General features: G+C 37.5%; 1 protein-coding gene across 16 annotated transcripts in view; it reads right to left on the reverse strand.

The window, feature by feature from the left end:
- Positions 1–1,035: 1,035 nt before the first annotated feature.
- ADD3 (adducin 3) overlaps positions 1,036–20,418 on the reverse strand; it is a 118,045-nt gene continuing 98,662 nt past the window's right edge. For 13 of the 16 annotated variants that reach the window (XM_007667674.4, XM_007667670.4, XM_029080470.2 and 10 more), the window contains 14 exons: positions 19,676–19,898; positions 14,832–14,970; positions 14,195–14,346; positions 13,103–13,183; positions 11,995–12,144; positions 11,328–11,471; positions 11,145–11,243; positions 9,589–9,771; positions 8,344–8,601; positions 7,100–7,219; positions 6,674–6,763; positions 6,123–6,246; positions 4,491–4,586; positions 1,036–3,267 (listed from right to left, as the gene is read on the reverse strand). In XM_007667674.4, coding sequence (XP_007665864.1) covers positions 2,975–3,267; positions 4,491–4,586; positions 6,123–6,246; positions 6,674–6,763; positions 7,100–7,219; positions 8,344–8,601; positions 9,589–9,771; positions 11,145–11,243; positions 11,328–11,471; positions 11,995–12,144; positions 13,103–13,183; positions 14,195–14,346; positions 14,832–14,970; positions 19,676–19,870 — 2,124 coding nt within the window. In that variant the 5' untranslated portion in view covers positions 19,871–19,898 and the 3' untranslated portion in view covers positions 1,036–2,974. The remainder of the gene's footprint in view (positions 3,268–4,490; positions 4,587–6,122; positions 6,247–6,673; positions 6,764–7,099; positions 7,220–8,343; positions 8,602–9,588; positions 9,772–11,144; positions 11,244–11,327; positions 11,472–11,994; positions 12,145–13,102; positions 13,184–14,194; positions 14,347–14,831; positions 14,971–19,675; positions 19,899–20,418) is intronic. The other 3 variants (XM_029080472.2, XM_029080471.2, XM_029080473.2) reach the window with 3 other exon arrangements.

The following is a 20,418-nucleotide window of genomic DNA, read 5'->3' on the forward strand; positions in this document are numbered from 1 at the left end:
ATGGTGACAAATTTGCTCACAACCTTCCTTTTCAATTTACATGTTACTTATCCACATTATTTATCCACACAATTTCTCAAGGAAACCTATATAGATTCAAAAAAGATACAATTTTAGCTCATTTCAGGAGAGCATTTTTTCATAGGGGAGAAAATTTAAGATGTTTTTTCCTTGGAACAGTTTTAAAAAGTCAAATTTACATTTCAAGTGCCTTTTCAAAGCGCTGGTTGGTGGTGGCCATATTGGTTGAATGACTTTCTTTCAACAGCCTGAGCCACAATACAACAACAATAAACGTTTGTTTTTAACTTTTCACTCACGAATGCATAGAGATACTATATTTTTGGGGAAAAAATAGGAATGGAAGTGTAAAACCCGAATTTAGAGAAACAGAGGAAACACTACATAGCCGACAAATTACTTATGCAACAGTTGAAATTCCATAAGCTATACTACCCTCTAGTGGCTTTCAGACAGACTTCTCTGACTCTCAAATTTATACCTGAAAATGGATCGTCTTTTTAAAAATTCTGCCAGAATCTTAATTTCATCAGATCCTGTAAAAGTGTCTAGCCCTTCAGTACACAACTGACCAAGATGTGAGGGCCAATGATAAGATCTGGACCAAAAGACTGATGGTCCTCTCAAGAAAGACTAACATCCCTTTTTAATCTCCCTATGATGGAAATTTCAAAAAGTTACTAGGAATGGAAAATAAAATTGATACTTCCCATGAACTGTGTCCTAACCCCTTGTCTCTATGCAGAAGGAGAGGTTGCCATCCTATCTGATTTACAAGAAGATCAACACTATTTTGACTATTTTAAATGAATCAAAAACTATGCATTCTTTAATGGCAGCATTATTTGCAGGACATAGCAGGGAGAAGTGAATAAAGACAATTCCGCTGGTCACTGATCCCTACATATCTTTACTATCATAGCGAATAAATAGAATAAAATGCATTCAGGAAACAAGTTATTATTGTGCTAACGAATTCATGCCTACCTACAATGAAAGGCAAGACCAAATCCATCTACTTAAAATACTGTTTATTTGTGATTTAACATTAATTAGCATTACATCTATGAGCAACTTCAGAAAACATTTATATATTTTTCCACAGGACACAGAGTTGGTTGGCTCATTCTTTATGCCAAAGCAAGTAAATAGAGGCATTAGCAAAAGGTGCAAATAGTTCACGGTTGCATTTAAAAAATATTTATGCACATTGCATTCATTTAGATATATTTTTTTAAAAAAAGTTATGAAAAGCATAGTTCACAGGTTACTGTTTCTACATATGTTGTAATACAATACAAATGATGTAGAACTTAAAAAAGACTAAGTTAAGCAACTGAAAGTTTCCACTACGATTTAGAACACTGATTCCAGTAGTGAGCTCTAAAATGTCTTCTCCAGAATCCATGTCAACTTCGCATTTTTACACGTTCACAGTCAAACTGAACCAGCCCCATAACACATCATAATCAATATCATTTGCATGCCAACCCACCCTCCAGAAATACTTTGTATTGTTCTTCCCACTGGTAATTTAGGGGTCACACTGACCTTTTACTGATTGGCTATTGTGGACAATGATGAGGTCCAATTTTGAGAGAGGGAAAAAAATACTATGTCAATGTAAGGTTTAAATTTGTACTTACGACAGAAAAAAACCCCAAACTGAAAAGATCTAGTAAAATGAAGAAGTGGAAGCCTTAAACCCTTGCGGCACTTAACACCCTCATTTATTCGGGTTTTGCTTTAACAGCTACCTAAACCTATTTGACCTGTTAAAATTTCAAATGCAAACTAGAAGAAAGTTGCCCTGTACCAGGAAATTTAAAAATACAAGGATTCATGGATTTTTAAACTGATTGAAGATATCACAATGCACAGTGAATAAAAATCTTTCCCAGACCAATATTTTTTTGGTCTGGTTGATTTTTCTTGCCATTTCACTTTTCCCTTGAGCAGTTTTTTCCTTCCTTTTAGTCATCTTTTGAGATTTATTTTTCTCATCAGCAAAACCAAAGACAATACTTACTGATATTTAAGCACACATCCAGTTTCATTGTACATGACTCATCCTTAAGTACTGAGCTTTGATTCTTGAATCACATCAGAGTATACTCAGTTTCAAGCATCATCAAATCTGCTCTATGGTTAATGATCAGTTTAAATGCCTATAGCACTTTACACTGAATGGTATACAAATATTTCAACATACAAAATTGGTTTTGCCAAAGTTAAACTAAGCTATCCATGTTATGTGTATATAAAATCCCCCTTGATCGAAAAAGAAGGGGTTTTCTAACTAATAAAAAAGGAAGTTTTCAAAAATTATACTTCACTAAAATGAAACATTTGGCAAAAAAAGTTACTTCGGATGAGGAAATTTTACAAAAATGTGTAAAACTCCAAATAAACTTTTTTATCTATTATGTGCCAGTGTATACTCATCTTGTATGATCTTATTTTAGAAGATTTAAAAGTGTGCTGTTAATATCCACCCACTGAAACAATAGGGTGTAGAAGCAAAGGCCGTGGTCAGAAATTTCAATTAAAAAAAAGTATAATCTGATTTACCAAGGGAGGCAGCAGTTTAAAAAAAATTCATCAGATCATTTGACAGACGTTTTTTCAGACCAACACTAAGCAGGACTGTCGTATTTCAGGTAAAGACGTGGCTAAGATGTATCGAACAGACAGACACCTGCCAGAGCAGATCTCAGCAAAACTAGTGAATGTTTCAAAATTTCATAGTGATTTTTAGGTGCATAAAAATGAGAGATGAATTAGTTTTTTTGTTCTTAAATGATTTTCTTTTAACACATTTCCAGTTTTGTTCTTAGCTTGAAGTCCAGTTTTGCTGCACACCCCTAATGCTGATCTACTACTGTATATTAAAGGTCAACGTACATGTGCCTTTTTAAATGTGCAGCGTCACATTAAAATAAAAGGGGTGTACTTATGCTTCGACTTTCTCCTTTTTTTTGTTCTTTTTCAGGAAAGATGGAGTGCGGAATTTCTTCTTTTTCTTGGATGGTGATTTAGAAGGAGAGCCCTCAGGAGACAGAACTTCTTCAATTTTCTCAGAAGACTTAATGGTAATCTCGACACTCTCCATTGTGGATGTTGTTGTTAACCGACTCACTCGCTTGGAGAGATCATCTTCCACATCATGCATATCATCTTTGCCGTTCACCACGACGACCGGTACCTCCATGGAGATGAAGTTCTTGGGAAATAGATCATGATTTTCTATGGAAATTATTGTCTCTGGTTAATGATTCTGCAAAAATATTCTTTGTGACTTTATAAAATAAATCCTTAGACAGAAGCTGAATCCTCTCGAGAGAAGACAGACCTTTGTAGCAATGTAACATGAATTGATCCCTGTGCAGTCAATTTCCTTAGCTACTTTCCAGTACATGATGAGGATTGTTCGGCCACAGAGAAAGCTAGATAATTTTTTCCAGTTTTGTATGTCTATGCAGGCAAATTATCTGGAAATGAATGTAAAGCCCAAATATACTTTGGCTTTAATTATATCTCTAATTCAGGCAAACCTATTAAGTGATCTGAAACTATCATTTTTTATCTTAGCAATTTGCTAGCATAGACCTGGCCTAAACATCAATTTCCAAATCAGTCATAGATATGCATAAAGAAGATCACATACACGATCAAAGGACAAATTTGTGAAGAGGACTTAAGCTAATGATAGTATGGAAGGAGGAAAGGCAGTTTAATTTTAGAAAATTCAGCCTTAAAGACTTCCATACTGACCTTGAATTCTACTTAAATAGCTTGAACTTCCAAATTACTTTCATAAAGGCAAAACATAAGCAGTCCTTTCCTTTAACACAACACCATAAATAACGCTTTATGCAAATTTTGATTTAAGTTTAGTCAGTTCTGCAATAACACGTATTCTCAATATATGATTCTCAGTGGAAGAATTAAGGAATGTTCTTCCCATCACCTGAATCTGCTGGGGTTTTTTTTTTTGTGGTACCTGTTGGACCAAATAAGCTTAATGTGGTCAAGGTGTGTTGCTGCTACACTTTCCAGCCTCTGCCTCAATCTTGCGGTACTGTGCGGTGCTGCATATTTTAGCAATACTATAATATTCAACACAGTAAAATAACAATGGGTGTCAAAGGTGCCATTCTGCTAGTGGAGGACAGAATGATAATATAGGAATTTGTATTGAAAAATATCAATCATGGTGATGTCGTTGAGCCATTGATCCCCTAACTCATTAATTCCTTTGGAATCAGTGGTTACTATGCCATGACTTCTCCATAACTCTGGGTTCTTCAAGGACACAATTACCGTGTTATAACAGAAATGACTGTAATACTAAAAGTATACTTACTGTCATTTAATATTCAATTTCTTTCAACATAGGAGAGCAAGTGACAAAGGAGACAGGCAAGAAGATTCCCTCATGCTTTGCTATGGGAAATTACAATTAATACCTTCTACTGTTTCGGGGACATTTTGCGGCGACTGAGTTTGAGACTGAACTTGGGAAACAGATGAACCGTCATCTGAGAATACTTCCTGCTCAGCATCTGTGGGATAAGAGTTTAGTTAGAAGCCATGCAAAGTTAAAATAAGTGCGAGAGTTTTTTTGTGCCAATTAGTGCAGTCATTAGAGTGAACAAATACAAAAAGGGAAAAATCTACCAATCAACATTTCATGTTTATCTAACAAAATTGGTTATTTGGGAGTTCAAGTATTAAATCCGTATCTGTTATTACAGCACACAAGTCAGACAAAAAATTAAAAAGAAACAAAGGATAAACGCAGAGCTGAAAATTGCCTGTGCCAGCAGTGGAAGTATTGGCTCAAAAACAGTTAATGGAAAAATTTGAGGTTCACTCAAGCTTTATAAAGGAGTTATGAAATAATCAACTGTATTTAAATAATAAAGAACAAAGCATTGTGGTATTATTAAACAACCAGTTAGTAATTCATGTTAGAGCCATTTTAGCTTTTTGTTTACAAATAATTCAAACTGGAAAAGAGTGAGGCTATTTATGTTACACATGGCATCAGAATGGTTCTAAAAACAATATATTACCTGAATTCTTTAGGTTTTCACAAATACTTCAAAAGGGATGTTGAAAAAAATTGGGGAATTAAGAAAGCTCAAAGTACCATTATCACGTTAAGTCAAGACAAGACGATTCATTTTCCTGACAATGACAGGAACAGGATCCCTTGAAGACCCTTTTTTTTTTTTTTTTAAGATCATGACTGCATTGTGTCTAAAGTGGTTCCTGGTTTGCTTCTGGATGAAAGTTTAAAAAGAAAAAAAGCACTTGATAGGTTTTAGTATCCACATCCTTATGTGGATTAGAGCTGGGATATTATAAGAATTTTTCTCACTATAAATATCAAAGTTGGCATACAATCAGCTGGAATGATCTTTGAAAATATTTTTTGGATTAAAAATCTAAAAACAGACGATAGGAAATTAAATAGCCAATCCTTGGATCAATATTTCTTCCTCCACTTTGCTACGAAACTCTTTGGGCATTTCAGTAGCAACAGCAGAATTCCTGAAGTATATTCCTTTCTATTTATTTTGAAATGATCCTATCAGGTATTTATCCAGAGGCATCCAGGAAAGCAGTTCACACTATGGATTTAAAAGTGTGGCTGTTTCATTGCTCGGCTGACACTGCGCACATTGGATCTAATTGTTCTTTCATCTGAGGATCAAAAGATTTAGTTACAAAAATAGCCATTAGTTTGCTCTTGCGAGTTTTTTTAGATTGACTTCAAAGAAACAATGTTGCTATTTACAAGTTAATTGCCTTCCAGAAGACGTGACTCTTGAGACCAAGTGGACTTTCCTGGTAAGGGGAAATTTTAAGTTATTTGTTTTGAGTCCTTCAATTCTAAATTTATAATAAGACTGGGGGAAGAGAGGGAAATCAAGAGCCTATAAGGAAAGAAAGAAGATGGATAATGGTAGAAGAAACGAGAGCTCGTAGAACCCACAACACAACCCTTTCCCTCATGCGTGACTCTTGGTAATGTGACTCGAAAAACTGTTGTCAGTAGTCAATGTACATTACCTTATAAATCAGCTACTAACCTTCTAGCCCTTGCTGCTTGCGTTCAACTGTTTTCTTATATTCTTCAAGCTCTTTTTCCGTAAGATGACTGAAGGGGTTAGGTGGGGCTGGTGGGGCATGCTCATCATCCTCAAATGGCATGGTCTGGAAAAGAGAAAACCAATCAGAAAGTAACAGTCACAGAAGAGGACCATCATTCATTACTTATCAGAGTTGTGATGTCATTTCTCTTGGGGAGAAAAAAAACAACAACCAAGGGTTAAAATCTCAGAGGAAGCTATAGAAACTATTAATTGACTGAACATTTTGGGATTTTAAAAAGAGGCTTGGCACTGATTTATGGCCAGCTATTTCCAGAATCTCCTAGGCAAATTAATGATCCTGTATGTCTCAACAAGGAGTATTTGATTTTGCTGTGTTGCTTACGAAATGACTTATAATTCATAATTATACAATAACAAAAAATGTTAAAAAAATAAAGGTAGGTGTTGATAAACATAGCCAGGAATAGTTCATAAAAATGATTTCACCCGAAAATGATGAGAAAGATAAAATAATCTCAAGGACTTACTGAACTAGGCTTTTTATCGATTACAATTCCAGCAAGCAACTGAGACTGTGGTCCAGCTGTCTTCAAGTCATACCTGTTTTGTTCCCGAATCTAAAGAGGAAGGAAAGTAATCCAAACAAGTTATTTGATGTACATACTTACTTCTTCAAGACCAATGAGGTAACTAGATTTTTGCTTTTTCTTTAACTAAAGGCTATAGCCACCAAATCATCATGCAATACAAAGGTACCGATCCATCATTTCACAATGAAATAGTCTAATTAATACTAGCACCCAGTAAGTGCTTAATAACTGCTTTTATTATTATCAGACACCACCTTCTCACCACTCTTTAGGATCCTTCTATTAATTTAGAGATGCAGGTCACCTTGAAAAATATTCAGAATATGCACAATAGTATTACTTGTCCTTTAATACATATTTTACCTTATTTCTTTTCTCCAGTACTTCACTTGGATTTGTATTCAGAGGAACAAACTGGTTTGGATCTTCAATTTTGATTGGGGTTCCCCCACTAATTTTAGAGGAATCCTCTGCTTTCATCCACTTAAAGAGAAACCCAGAAAATTTAGAGCAATACTGTACTATACTATACCATATATTATATACTATAACAAAAACTTTATAATATGGAAAATTCACACTATTTGACTGCAAAAACTTATAAAAAGAGCTACAGACACGTTTGAAATGAACCACTCAATGTCATGCTCTAGTTGTGCATAAACACAAATAGTTGATTTATTGGTGATAAACAGCAGGGGAAATATAGGTAACTATGTGGTCATTCTATTATGTACTGCTGAAAAACATGTATATTCTAAACTAAATCCCAGAGCAGGAATCAAAACCATCATGTACTAGTCCTACTTGAGAAATTACATATATATTTTCATTACTGCACGTAGTCAGCCTGGTAATAATGCTTAATATAATCTTGAAGTTCCATTTTCTGGCCTGAGTAGCGAAACATAGGAAGCCTGAATACTGTTTTAAAAAGTTATCACATCACAATGATACTTAGGGAAGGGGAATTCCCTTTGAGGATGTAGATGAGTCTACCCCGATCAGATAAGCCAATAAGTCTGAGGATTCATGAGTTTACTAAGTGAGAAAAATGGAAATTCTCAAGACATTTCTATTGGGCAGCAGATTGTGTAGTACTAGAATGGGGGAAAAATGTAAACACCTGATACCCCCAACTGAGTACTGTGAGTTATTATATCTGGAGTCAAGTTTGTAGACGTAAGCACTTCCTGGGAAAAGTAACAAAGAGAAAATGAAAAGGCAGAAAAAGATGGAAGAGGAAAAAATCTGACGCCAAGAGTGATAAGTAAATAAATACCCCCAAACCTCACATTGAGGTGATATTCAGGCAAGTGCAATTCCGGGAAACTGCACATAACTATCTTTCACTCTGACAAGTTACCTTAGTCTTTAGTTACTTCCTTTGAAAAAATTTCAATGTATTCCAATTCATCAGTGGACTATAAAGTACACACATAAATGTGTACGTGTGTTGTGCACAAAGTGTGTATATATCTACATCTACATATACACACAATACATAATCTGTATTATACTCTACCTTATCTAATTTTTGGATTGAGCGCGCTAGCCTATTAAGCAGAGTATTTAGGACAGGAAGACTACATAAAATTGTGACATACTGTGATTTTAGTCCTGGGACTGGTTTCTCCATTCCAAGATTCCTCAGGAACATTTACTTTCATGTATGTATTTGGTGAATTCAGCCATCTTGTCTTTTCTCGTTGCTGTCTTTGTGCTAGAAATTTGAGTGGTGAGAGTGGTACTGAATCATCTTCAAAAGAAAAGGCAGTCACAGTTGCTGGGATCTCCACATCACTCTTGTGCCTGGGTTTTTCTCTGATCAGAGGATGCCTGTAGGCATAACCTGTTCTGTAACCCTAAAAGAAGAAAATAAGTACCCTGAGGAATCAATCAAACCAACCACTCAGTATCACAGTAAGTTAAGCTGATTTACACTCAATATTTCAAATCTAAAAGAGGATTTTTAAAGACCCTTTCTTGAGTTCAGTTTTGGGAGGGGGCTTACAAGGATTACTAAGAGAGACAAAGAGGCAAAAGAGAAAACAGTACCAGGCACTGCCAACATTAAGTATAACAACCCAACAAGGGACATCCTTTTTGTGTGCCTAAAGTGGCTCCAACATGGGTCTTTTCAGGGATAGTCACACTAAGAGGTGAACTTCACCTCAACGGAGTCTTCTTGGATAGAAGAGACATCCAAATATAAGGATGACTAAATAAATCAATGAATTCAATCAAATGTATTTATTGAGCGCTTAGTGTGTGCAGAGTACTGTTCTAAGAGCTTGGGAGAGTACCATACAACATAAACAGACACATTCCCTGCCACAATGAGCTTACAGTCTAAATCTATACTACACAATCTTGGTGAACTTAACACCAAGGCTAATAATATTTGGTACATCTCAAAATCTGATTAAAAGGGATTACAGCAGACACAGCTGTTACTATTTCCCTATCTATAATAAGCTCAGCTCCGCTCCGCTCCAGATTTAACATTGTTTTTGAAGTTGCTAACCCGAAAACTTACCTTCCTATCAACAGAACTATAGATAGAAAAATATACTGCTATATTTTTTCACACAGAAAACTAAAAGCCTAAGATCTTCCTATTACATGTTCCTAAATCTTTGGTTCCCCCCACCGCCCCCAGGGAGTTCTGTGCTTGCACGACTACTCGGCAGAATACGAAAATGACAATAAAATGGAATTTTCTTTTTTCTTTCCTCATATTTCATAATTTAGAAACATATACAAAAATGTCTCCCCTGGAAAAGAATTCAAAAGAGAACCAAAGGATGCTTTTTTGTGTAATCTGCATTCATTTAAAATAAAGCACCTACCAGGTTGTCCAGTGTTCTCATAAGGCCTTCAAACTCAAGTTCACCAACTTTCCATTTCTGGTGGGTGCTCATATTTACACCCCCTCCTCCGGCTGCTGCCAGAGAGTGAGTGAAAGGCTTGTACTTCTGCAGGTCTAATAGAACCAGATTGTCCACTCCACCTGCACCTGCTAAGGCATGGACCTAGATCGGGGGAAAGATCACATCCACAAGGGGATGGTGATGAGTTACCTTTTTTTTTTCCCAGCACAAAAGTATTTTACAAATTTCTAAATCACTGAAGCAACGGGAACTATATAGGCTGCTACAAAGCAAATGTACAGCCGGGTGGAACTGAATGGCTTAAGGATATTTTGAAATTCAAGGGTCTTATTTACTGTTTATCTAAACAGATGATTTCCAGAACTCTCTGGTTCTGGGAAATAGGAATCAAATTCAGGTCACTGACATTTCCAAATTGTTTTAACAGCTGAACTTTCCTGGAAAGTTTTATTCTTGTAGTTTGCATGCTGCACTTACACTGTTTGGCCAAGGTCTTTTAGCCATTAATACAAACCAACAATACTGCTGAAACCAAAATTATAATGGGGTGTAGATGGAGTTTTGGCTCAGTGAACCAACTGCTGACCTCACATCATCTCTATGGATATGCAGTCCGTTCTCCTAGAATATGAGGTTTGGTTTTTGATGAATCCTGTTTCAAGGAATACTCATGCTACGTCTGATGTGTGTGTATGTGCACCTAGTTTCTTCTGACTCCGCACTGTGTTGATCCACAGGGCCATGCATAGTCAAAAAAACACTTCCTGATTCTGTTGCCATCTATTCAAAATGCACAGTGAAAATACATGTGCTAGGAGAACCAGCTGCACTTACAATGTACAATTTCAAAGGTAAAAGAGGCAATAGAGCCAAAAGAATGATGACCTAATATAAAAGGAACACAAGTGAACATTCTGGATACTACAAATGCAGCCCTTATTTCTTTTGTGGAAAAAAATAAAGCTACAGCAAACTTGTTGAGGGACAGAGAGAAGGCTTTTCTTTTCTAATTAGAAATATACTGCTCATGAAAAATAACAAAACACACATTTGTCTTTGACACACATTTGTGGAAAGAATTAAATCGGATCTGTGAAACACTAAAATCTCCTGGGAGAAATCTAATCAATAAATGCTATTTCAATATAGTTACAGAATAAAAACCATGACTGCTCATTAGTAAAGGTTTGGAAAGTTTGGAGCTGATTTTCAATTTGTGAATGATGCAGTCCTCTGGTTCTCTTTCAGCTCTCTTGCTTCTGGCCATTTCATTTCTTATTAACTCAACCACCAGAGGGTGAACGGGTTAAAGGAGAAATCAACACATCTTTCACTTGCTAGCAGGTCAGTTAAAAGGTTTGGGAGGAGAGAAGGCGGAAATCTATGGCTAAAATTAGGTTTATAATTATCCAAGATCTGTCTTTTTCCCATTTCCACAGATGGACATGAGTTGGTTATACTTAAACAGGATTTACTTGGGAACAAATTCATCCAACAAATATACATTTTCTTACCTGTACCTCACAGGCTATCTGCACATTGAAAATATAATGGAATGCCTCCTCTACTGTTTCGCCAAGTGCTACTACACCATGGTTTCGCAGCACAAGCACCTACAGGAGAACCCCAAAGAGACTGGTTATGGATCGCTGGCAATTTCATTAATAAAAGCAATATAGAGAGACACAGCCACACACCTTACAACTAGGCCCAAGGACTTTCTGCAGTTGAATTCTCTCTTCTTGCTCATCGAGGGATCCTTGATAGTCATAATATGCAATATCCCCTAGGATCAGTGCCTCTTGAGAGATTGGAAGGATCCCACATTTCATGGAGGACACCTAGAAAGTGGCATCAAAGTAAAGAAAATCCTTTGAAGAACAAAAAAACTTACTTGTGATATATAGGGCTTTAACAGCTATATTCGAGAGAGAGAGAGAGAGAGAGAGAGAGTGTGTGTGTGTGTGTGTGTGTGTGCGTGTGTACATACTCCCTATACTGACTCTACTTACTCCAAAATATTGGATCACACCTGTGAGATAACATATTGTGTGACGGCAATTTTGTTTTGTGTACTGAATATGTTGCTCTAAGGAACTTGATAAAAATACCTCAATTAAATTACTTAGTCAAATGATTCAGATGGTTTCTTCAGATGGAGAGTACAAGGGGAGCATTTTCTGTTAATTTTTTTTATTTACTCCTAATACAGAAGTAAAGAACAATCAAAATGGGATTGAGGGCCAAGGACTAAACAAATGCAAACTGAAGACAAAGAGCACTAAACATGCAAAAACACTCAAGAAACTAGAAAATCAATAATTTGTGCTAAAACAATTAAAGAGGACTTATAAACAAACTTACAGCTGCCGTTGCAGGAGTATGTATATGGATTACACATTTAACATCAGGACGGGTAGAATAGATAGCAGCATGGGGACTGAAACCCGCATGGTCGATTCTCAGATTAGTACTTCCTTGGTCAACTACTTCTCCTATTATATTTACCTTCACCTGGAGAACCAAAATAAAGACAACAAATGAATTATGAACACTGGAAACACAGCAGACTGTTCTAGCAACAATTTTAAAACCTCGTACCATACGGTATATTTTTTTGAGAAATCTTTAGAAATATCAGCCTCTGAACTGTGAAAAAAATCAGGAGGGCTGGAGAAGTCTGCTTTTCGTCACGTTGGCTGGAAAATTTTAATTTAGCAACAGTGAAGCATCTGGGACTAATGCAAATCCTGTTACTTTTGAGGGCTTTGCCAGTGGCAAGGAAAGCTGTCTTGGAGAAGATGCCACTGTCTGATCTAATAAATTTAGCAAATGGAACTTAATTTACAAAACAATAAGAAGGCTCCTTTCTTTTCAACAGAACTAGACTTTATGAACTAGGAGTGTTTCAAATAATATTTCTCTTAAAACACACTGATAATATCAACTTGAATCCCCAACAACTTATTCCCCAAGGAACTGGCACCTATACATTCCATTATCCCTCAATGGCAGCTAACTTGCTGGGTGTTGAGGAGGGGACAGCTGCCTTTTTCTGAGGTTTTACATAAAAGTGAAAGGTTCTGGGATTTCCCCCATGATACCACTTACTGAGAAACAATACACAAGAAGCCACTATTACTTCATAAAACAGTAAAGGAAAGCAGCAGCCTCATACTCCCAAATTTGACTGCCACTGGGGATAGAGAACAATCAATCAATCAATCAATCGGTCAATCGTGAACATTGGACTGATTCAGTTCTCACCAACCGTACATCCTTGTTTAACAGCATACTGCCTTTCCTGATTGATAGAGCAAAATGTTGAATATGACTTACCTAATGAGTTATTTTTCATAGTAAAAATTTTTGTTAGACCCTTTCTTGTTTCCAGCCACACTAACAACAACAGTACACAGTTCCTGAAAAGCACAATGATGAAGGCATTAATACATATAAATGAAAACTATACCAAGTTGGAGGCTGTAGCTTCTGAAAAAGACAGGCCCCTGGGAATAATAATGATGTGGTCATGTTCCTTACTTATCCTTACCTGAAAATGAAAAGAAAAATAATTACTAAAATTCCAAAGTTTACCAAAATTAAAATTACTGAGACTTTATCATCAACCCATCTGCCGCTTTTAATATTTATGTATTCATTTATTTATATCCATTCTTGGTACTTGTATATGTATGCATATTTGACTGAACTTTCGATACATTTATTTGGCTCCCACTGCTCAAATATATGTAGAGTCTTATGTCAGTCTCTTCTGTTGGAGGGTAAGTTCCTTGCAGGCAGGGAATGTGGCTACAAGAGATGATCAAGTGAGTTGATCACAGAACACTTTTTATTAATTTGAAAGCCAACATCATTCAACCTATTAAAACTGGCATTCGCAGTCTTAACACAGAAATAAAGGGTAAAAGAGCATTTAAATAAATAGCTCATCTTTTTTAGAAAAACTCAGGTATGCAGTTGTGCTTAGGAGTGTTCGTGGAAAAATCTTGTACCTTGATCGAATGCCCAGTAATTATTCTGAAAGACTACGTAGATCAGCCAAGCAATTCATATATTTTAATTCATCCAATGCCCCACAAAAGCACATAAATGGAAAATAGCATAGGAGAGATGAAACATTATTTTTCATATAAAAACTATGCAACTCCCCCTCCATGCCTCCCAATTCCTTTTTGAATGATATACTCAATGGAAAACTGTGTAAGAAAGGGATTCTTAGAAATACCTTTTGTTGCCACAGGAACTCCACTCTAAAATAAACTTTGGGTTCCTTTAAGGATTCTAGATTCAAAGCATGGGAAACAAATCTATCCTCAGCTAGTCTAGGGTAAAGGAATCTGAGCTAACTACTGACTCCTTCACGACCTTAAAGGGTCAAGTTACCACTGACTGGATCTTGAACTTGGAATGCAATGGACCATGTATTACAAAAGGAGACTACCAGGGAAAGAGAACTTCTTAGAGGAAGAACAACCAGATACCTCTTAGCAGGGCTAGAGTAACCCAAAAAGAAGGGGCAGTAAATGCTAAAACTACTTACTGTGATATATGAATTAGCCAAGTGTGCCCATCCAAACAAGTCAGCAAGCCTATACAAGCTTGCTAGCTTACAACGAGTAAGTTTTTCTCCCTTTATATAGGAGGTGGTGTCTGCTCCAGGAAGGTCATTGATAGGTGTAACCATTCCAAGGCCTAAAAGAAAAATCAAATAAGCTTAAAGCAAGCCCTTACTTATAGATCTATTTATCCAGGCCCCAAGAAGCAGTGCAAGTTTGAGGCTACTTTTGATTTGTAAATAAATACAGAAAATGTAACCACCCTCATGATTTTTCAACTTTCTACCAGGAAATAACATGAACTGTCTTCATGTGGATGACAGTCTCTCTCTCTCTGTGTCTTTCCCTTCCCCGCTCAGACCTGGAGGGAAATGGAGAAGTGAGGGGAAGAAGCCGCACAGCCGCAAAGAGATGCAAAAACTGTCAGGGATCAGAAGATGTACCTCAGCTGTCCTGATCTACTCCCTACGCTTCTGCTGCCACCTCAGAGATGGCCATTTACAGCAGCAACCTAAGTAGGTAATGGTAAAGACAGAAGCTACATAATGTTACAAGAAGTGCGGCAAATTACCAAACAAAACTTCCTCTGCCCATCCCCTCCCCTGCCCCGGGGTGACTTACTGAGTGGAGATGAAGAAAACCCTGCAAAAGAGCTTGCCATGATGTAATCGGCAATCTGTTGTAATGCTAACAATCCAGTTGGGTTGTAGCCTTTCTTCATCTGTTCTTGAATAAGGCATTCCAGGTCTTCTCGAAAGGCCTACAACACACAATAAGGGAACTGTTCAAAATATCCCACTTCCATAGAAATAAGAGAAAAATGAAATCAGTAAGCAATCCTTACTTTTTTCTTTTTGTCATACTCCACCCACAAAATCTATATCTATAAAACGCTTGCTTGGTAGTTGGAAGCATCATGGCAGTCATCAATACCCTGGAACTCTCATGACCTGACCTCAAATTGTGTGTCTCTACCCAGCTCTAAGTCCTGAGCACACTACAGGGAATGTACACACACCTGCAGGCCCCATGGCCGTGACTTACCTACTGGCTACATTTGTGTTGTGTTTCCCCAATGCTCTTGCCCTTCCCATCTCTCATTGAGTCATTTTCCACCTAGTAGGACTGTAGGGGGTGACCAGGTTTCTCGATGCCACTGCTGCAGCTGGGAGGGGAGTTCCCTCTTCCATTGCCTCTAGGACTGCTAAATTGCCTCTGTGTCAGATTTTTTTTTAATTCTCAAGATGGAGTCGAATTAGGTCATGCTCATGAAAGAAAAAATGCCAGACCCAGGAGGCACAGTGAAGAAGAAGCAGCTTGATGCTTAAAGAGGCTTCAGAGGTGGCCTAGAACGCCCTCACCCTTGGGCTTTAGGACTATCGGGGAAAGAAACAGAAGAACACTAATCTTGCCTCCGTTTCCACTACAATCGCCCATTGCCATCAATTACAGGGGGAAATAAAAAGGCTGGCAAAAGTGTGTCGGTCTCTCATTGTGGACTATGAGGCCAAAAAGCAAGAGTTCAGGGACACCTAGGAGGTGGCACAGAGGGACACACTCAGAGGTTGAGGAAAAGTGGAGCTGTCCAGGGGAATCACGGGGAGAATAGATCTTCCTTTGCGAAAGAGAATAGGGTAAATAATAGAATGTAGAAAGAGTAATTAGAGAAGTAAGGGAGGACATTAACAACCTACTGAAGGCTCAAGGTATCAACTAGTATCAACTGTCAGACACTCAGAGAAGATGTAAAGAGATCGATTTTTTTTCTACTTGAAGAGTTAGAAACATTCAAACTTCAGGAAAGCAAAGATTTTCCAAAGTGAATACAGCCAGCCATAAGGTAATTCTTTTAACAATATACTTAATAAACCTCAAAGGGAAGCAATTAGTTCTTATCTGCTGGGTTCATCATCTAAAGCACATTTTCTAGGTCTTAAGAGAGCAGTTTTTTAAGGATCTTGTACTATAGAACAACACAGACTTCAAAATCATTTAATCCAGATTTTCCCACTTGAAGATTTTGAAAAACAGCAACTCATTACCTGACTACTGATAAAACATGGAGTGGGTGAACTGAGGTTTGACTTTTTGTTCTTCAATATTGTGCATATATAGTTGGGTGGTGAAGAAATTTAATTCCTCCTAAAATGGAGAGTTCCAGATGTTCTATTTCCAGAACATAGGTTCAAATCAAATATCTTGCACTTAAAAACAATAAAAGGTTGTGCTCAGAAATGCTCTCCAGACAGACTAAAGCTAGTCTTGGTGAAGAGTAACACCTTTTGTTAAGGGCTTACTATGTGCCAGCCACTGTACTAAGCACGGAGGTAGATATGACATAATCCAGTTGGACACAGTTCACATCCCACATGGGGCCCACAGTCTTAATCCCCATTTTACAGATGAGGTAACTGAGGCACAGAGAAGTTCAGTGACTTGTCCAAGATCGCACAGCAGAGAAGTGACAGAGCCAGGATTAGAACCCAGGTTTTTCTGCCTCCCAGGCCGCTGCTGATAATAATAATAATGATACTACTAATGATGATGGCATTTGTTAAGTGCTTACTATGTGCTGAGCATTAGGCCATGCTACTTTCTCAGTACAGACTGCTTTCCATTCTAGTAACCACTAAATTTCTATTAAAATGAATGATAATTTAAAAACAGCCACATGCTCTCCTCACTGGTTTTCTTCCTTACCCCTCTTAAGGGTTCTTGCTTTACCTCTGCAATATGACTTCTCCCTCCCTATTTTCCCCGGCTCACTCTCCCTTTTGCATTGCCTGTGCACTTGTAACTGTGACCTTTGAGTATTTGGTACTTGCCCCACCCTCAAGCCTACAGCACTTTTGTCTACATCTATAAATTATGTCTTATAAATTATTTATTTATATTATTGTTTGTCTCCCCCTCTAGACTGGAAGCTTGTTGTGGGCAGGGTACATGTCTACCATTTCTTTTGCACTGAACTCTCCCAAACACTTAGTACGGTGCTCTGTTCCTATTAAGCGCTCAATAAATATCATTAACTGATCAATCGACTCCTATGCCAAATACCCCTACCAACTATTCCGGATCTTTAATTTCCTCCTTAGGTCTTGGAAGCCCCCACCACACCTCTATCCAACCTCAGTCCTCATCTATCCACTTCAGTCCCATTTGAAAATACATTTTTCTTGTCCATATCTGTTTTTTGCTAATAACTTCAGAAATGCATATTTTAAATCATTCGTCCATAGTTCTCATATAACTTCTTGGTCATATGTATTACAATCTCTTGTCTCATTAATTATGTAAATAATATGGGATGCCCTGCATATAGAGGTAGTACACAGAATAAGATTTTTCCACAGGCAGTTATCACATACCCAGAGAAACAATTACAGTTATGCAATTCTAAACTCAAATTTTGCTCACAAATATCAAACTCAATGATCTACAGCTGAAGGCACATATTACTAGAGAATAACAAAATTGTCATCACTCTGTTCTCCACTTGGGTACATTAGCAAGATTAGAGAACTCTAACACTGGAAGATTTCTCGAAAAGAGAAAAAGAATAACAATGCATGATTTAGAGAGCAAAGAAAAACATAGTAATAGCAAAAAGAGATTATTCATAATGATAGGACAGAATAAAAGGTAAAAAGGCAAATGGGATCTTATTTTTCTTCAATTTTAATAATCTCAGGTTTCTGTGATAGGCAATAATTTAGAAATCCACAACATCAATAGAGAGAATGGTAGTATTGCTGTATTTCATAGGTTATCAGGAAAATGATCAGATGTTATCAAAAACAGATTAAACAGTGAAAAAGTTACAGAGTAGGAATTTTTCCTAATTAAACCTGTCATTTGGGGAAAATTGAATTATATCTTGAATTAACAGGGGAATGCTGTGGCTTGCTGAGACTCGAGAAGCCTGCAGAGCCTCTCTTTCTCCCACTGCCACCTGAGGTACCTGCCCTGTCCAGGCAGGAACAGGAAGAGCTGCTGCATTCCATCTATACCTGGAATGTTGCTTTGTTTTTAAAGGGGAGGGAGCACTTCTTCCATCTAGTACATGAAGTGCATAGTTACTAATCCTACCTAACAGATGATCTGAAAACAAGTTTTGAGTCAAAGGGCCTCCACTTAAATTGCATGGGCATGGCAGAATGTGGTTAAATAGTAGGAGAGGGGAAAGTACTGGTTTAATATTTTTTATCTCACTTCTCAAACACACTGAACACTTCATTACGAATCAAAGCCCTCCTAAAATCCCACATCCTCTATCCATCTGCCACTGATGAATTACCACTCCAGGAAACTCTAGGGACACACTACCAGAATGTTTGCAGACGGGGGTGGGGTGCTCTGGGAGAGATGTGTCCATGCGGCGCTATGGGTCGGAGACAGCATGAGACAAGACAACGGTTATCTCAAGCATTGATGAAATTACTTATACTCATCCTCAGTATTTGTGTGTATAACTATTTTCAACTGTATGTTCAACAAGTTATTCTGAATCCACCATTTGTAAATATTTTTATGTCTGCTCCCCCACGAGAGTGTAAACTTCTTGTGGGCAGGAAGGTGTCTTTTGCTTCCGTTCTTTTTTCCCTAATTGCTTATCAGGTACAGTGCACTGCACTCAACAACTACCAACACGAGACAATATTGGGGCACAGTGAGTAAACTGGTGCTAGAGAAGCAGAGTGTGTAAGACAGGCAGCAGTAGATAGGTGAGGTGAGGTAGGATAGGGCGAGGTGATTGAGTATTTTACAGTTTATGGTGAAGAGTTTCTTTTTGATGTGGAAGTGGATGGGCAGCCATTGGCGGTCCTTGAGGAGTGGGGAGACAAAGACTGAACATTTCTGTTTTAGTGTTTTGTTTCATCTCTCTTTATATATCTGTTACTAGCCCCCTCCCCCCCATTTTATTTTTAGATGGTAAGCTCTCCAAGGGAAAGGATGGGGGTCCAATTCCCATCTTTGCCTTCTTTTCCAGAATTTAGTTCAGTCCTTTGCACACAGTAAGTACTTAATAAAGCCCATTGCTACTACTACTAATAAATCTCCTAAGGGGAAATAAATTACTATCAACCATTTTGAAGCATTTGAAAATAAAACCTTCTAGACATGACATTGTAAAAGGCATGTTAATTCTACTGAACAGCATAGAGGCAATTCATCACCTAATGCACTAATTTAACTAGTTGACTAAAGCAGAAATTAAGATGGATTCATAAACTGACTTGTCTACTTAGCACCCCTTTTTTGAGGGGTGTTCAATCCTAAAAATCCATACCCTAAAATACCTTCTAGTTGCTCTAATATAAATCTCTTCCTCAAAAGATGAGACAGTCAAAAATTCCTACCAGCCTCACTGCTTTGTTTCTCACCTGAAACAATCTGGCATTTACAAGTCGAAAGTACAGTATCACTGATCACGAAAAATTACTTTTTTTATTAGTTAGACTTACAGGACTTTGTAGGATCTGAGTGACTCTCTTCCTTTGCTCCATCATATTGAAGTCTTGTCTCAGATCAGGAGACATATTCCGCTCCCTTATATACTCGGGGTCATTTTCATTGATGCGGTCAAAATATCTCTCCTTGTGAGGCATGCTGGGAGGGGGAGGACTAGTTATCACACCGTGGTTGGCATCTGAACTCATGCTTCAATGCTGCAGAGTGTTTTGTAACCTGCAATAACAAATACAAGGAAAGGGAAACAAAGCAGGATTTAATGTCGTAACTGAATGCAGACTCAAAGACCACAAATGGTAAATGGACTGAGACATGCCTCAAATAATGAAGTCAGAGCACTCTCACTAAACTATCTCTTAGAAAGGTGATTAATAATAAGGATTTGGAATATGATGCTCTCATTAGCCCCTCAAAGAAAGAGACTCAACTGTGACAATGAAATTGGATTTCAATTCAGATTTTTTTTAAAAAAAGGGGGAGAAATGATTAGTAGGTGCAAAAATACAGTATTTTCTTCAGATTGTGAAACACTAATTTGCTCTCAAGATTTCCTTCACCTACACTGAACTAAGCCTTCAGAAAAATCAACTAGGGTTAAACGTCTAGTGATCCTTCACTTGCTAAAACACTCAGAAACACCACCCTCCTCAATTTCAGGAGTTTTACCTGATTCTGCAACTTTCTAGGGAAGATTAAACTGTGGTGTATTACAGATTGCCCACAAATCCCTTACCGC

Source organism: Ornithorhynchus anatinus, chromosome 16 (genome assembly GCF_004115215.2).
Source record: "Ornithorhynchus anatinus isolate Pmale09 chromosome 16, mOrnAna1.pri.v4, whole genome shotgun sequence".
NCBI lineage: Eukaryota > Metazoa > Chordata > Mammalia > Monotremata > Ornithorhynchidae > Ornithorhynchus > Ornithorhynchus anatinus.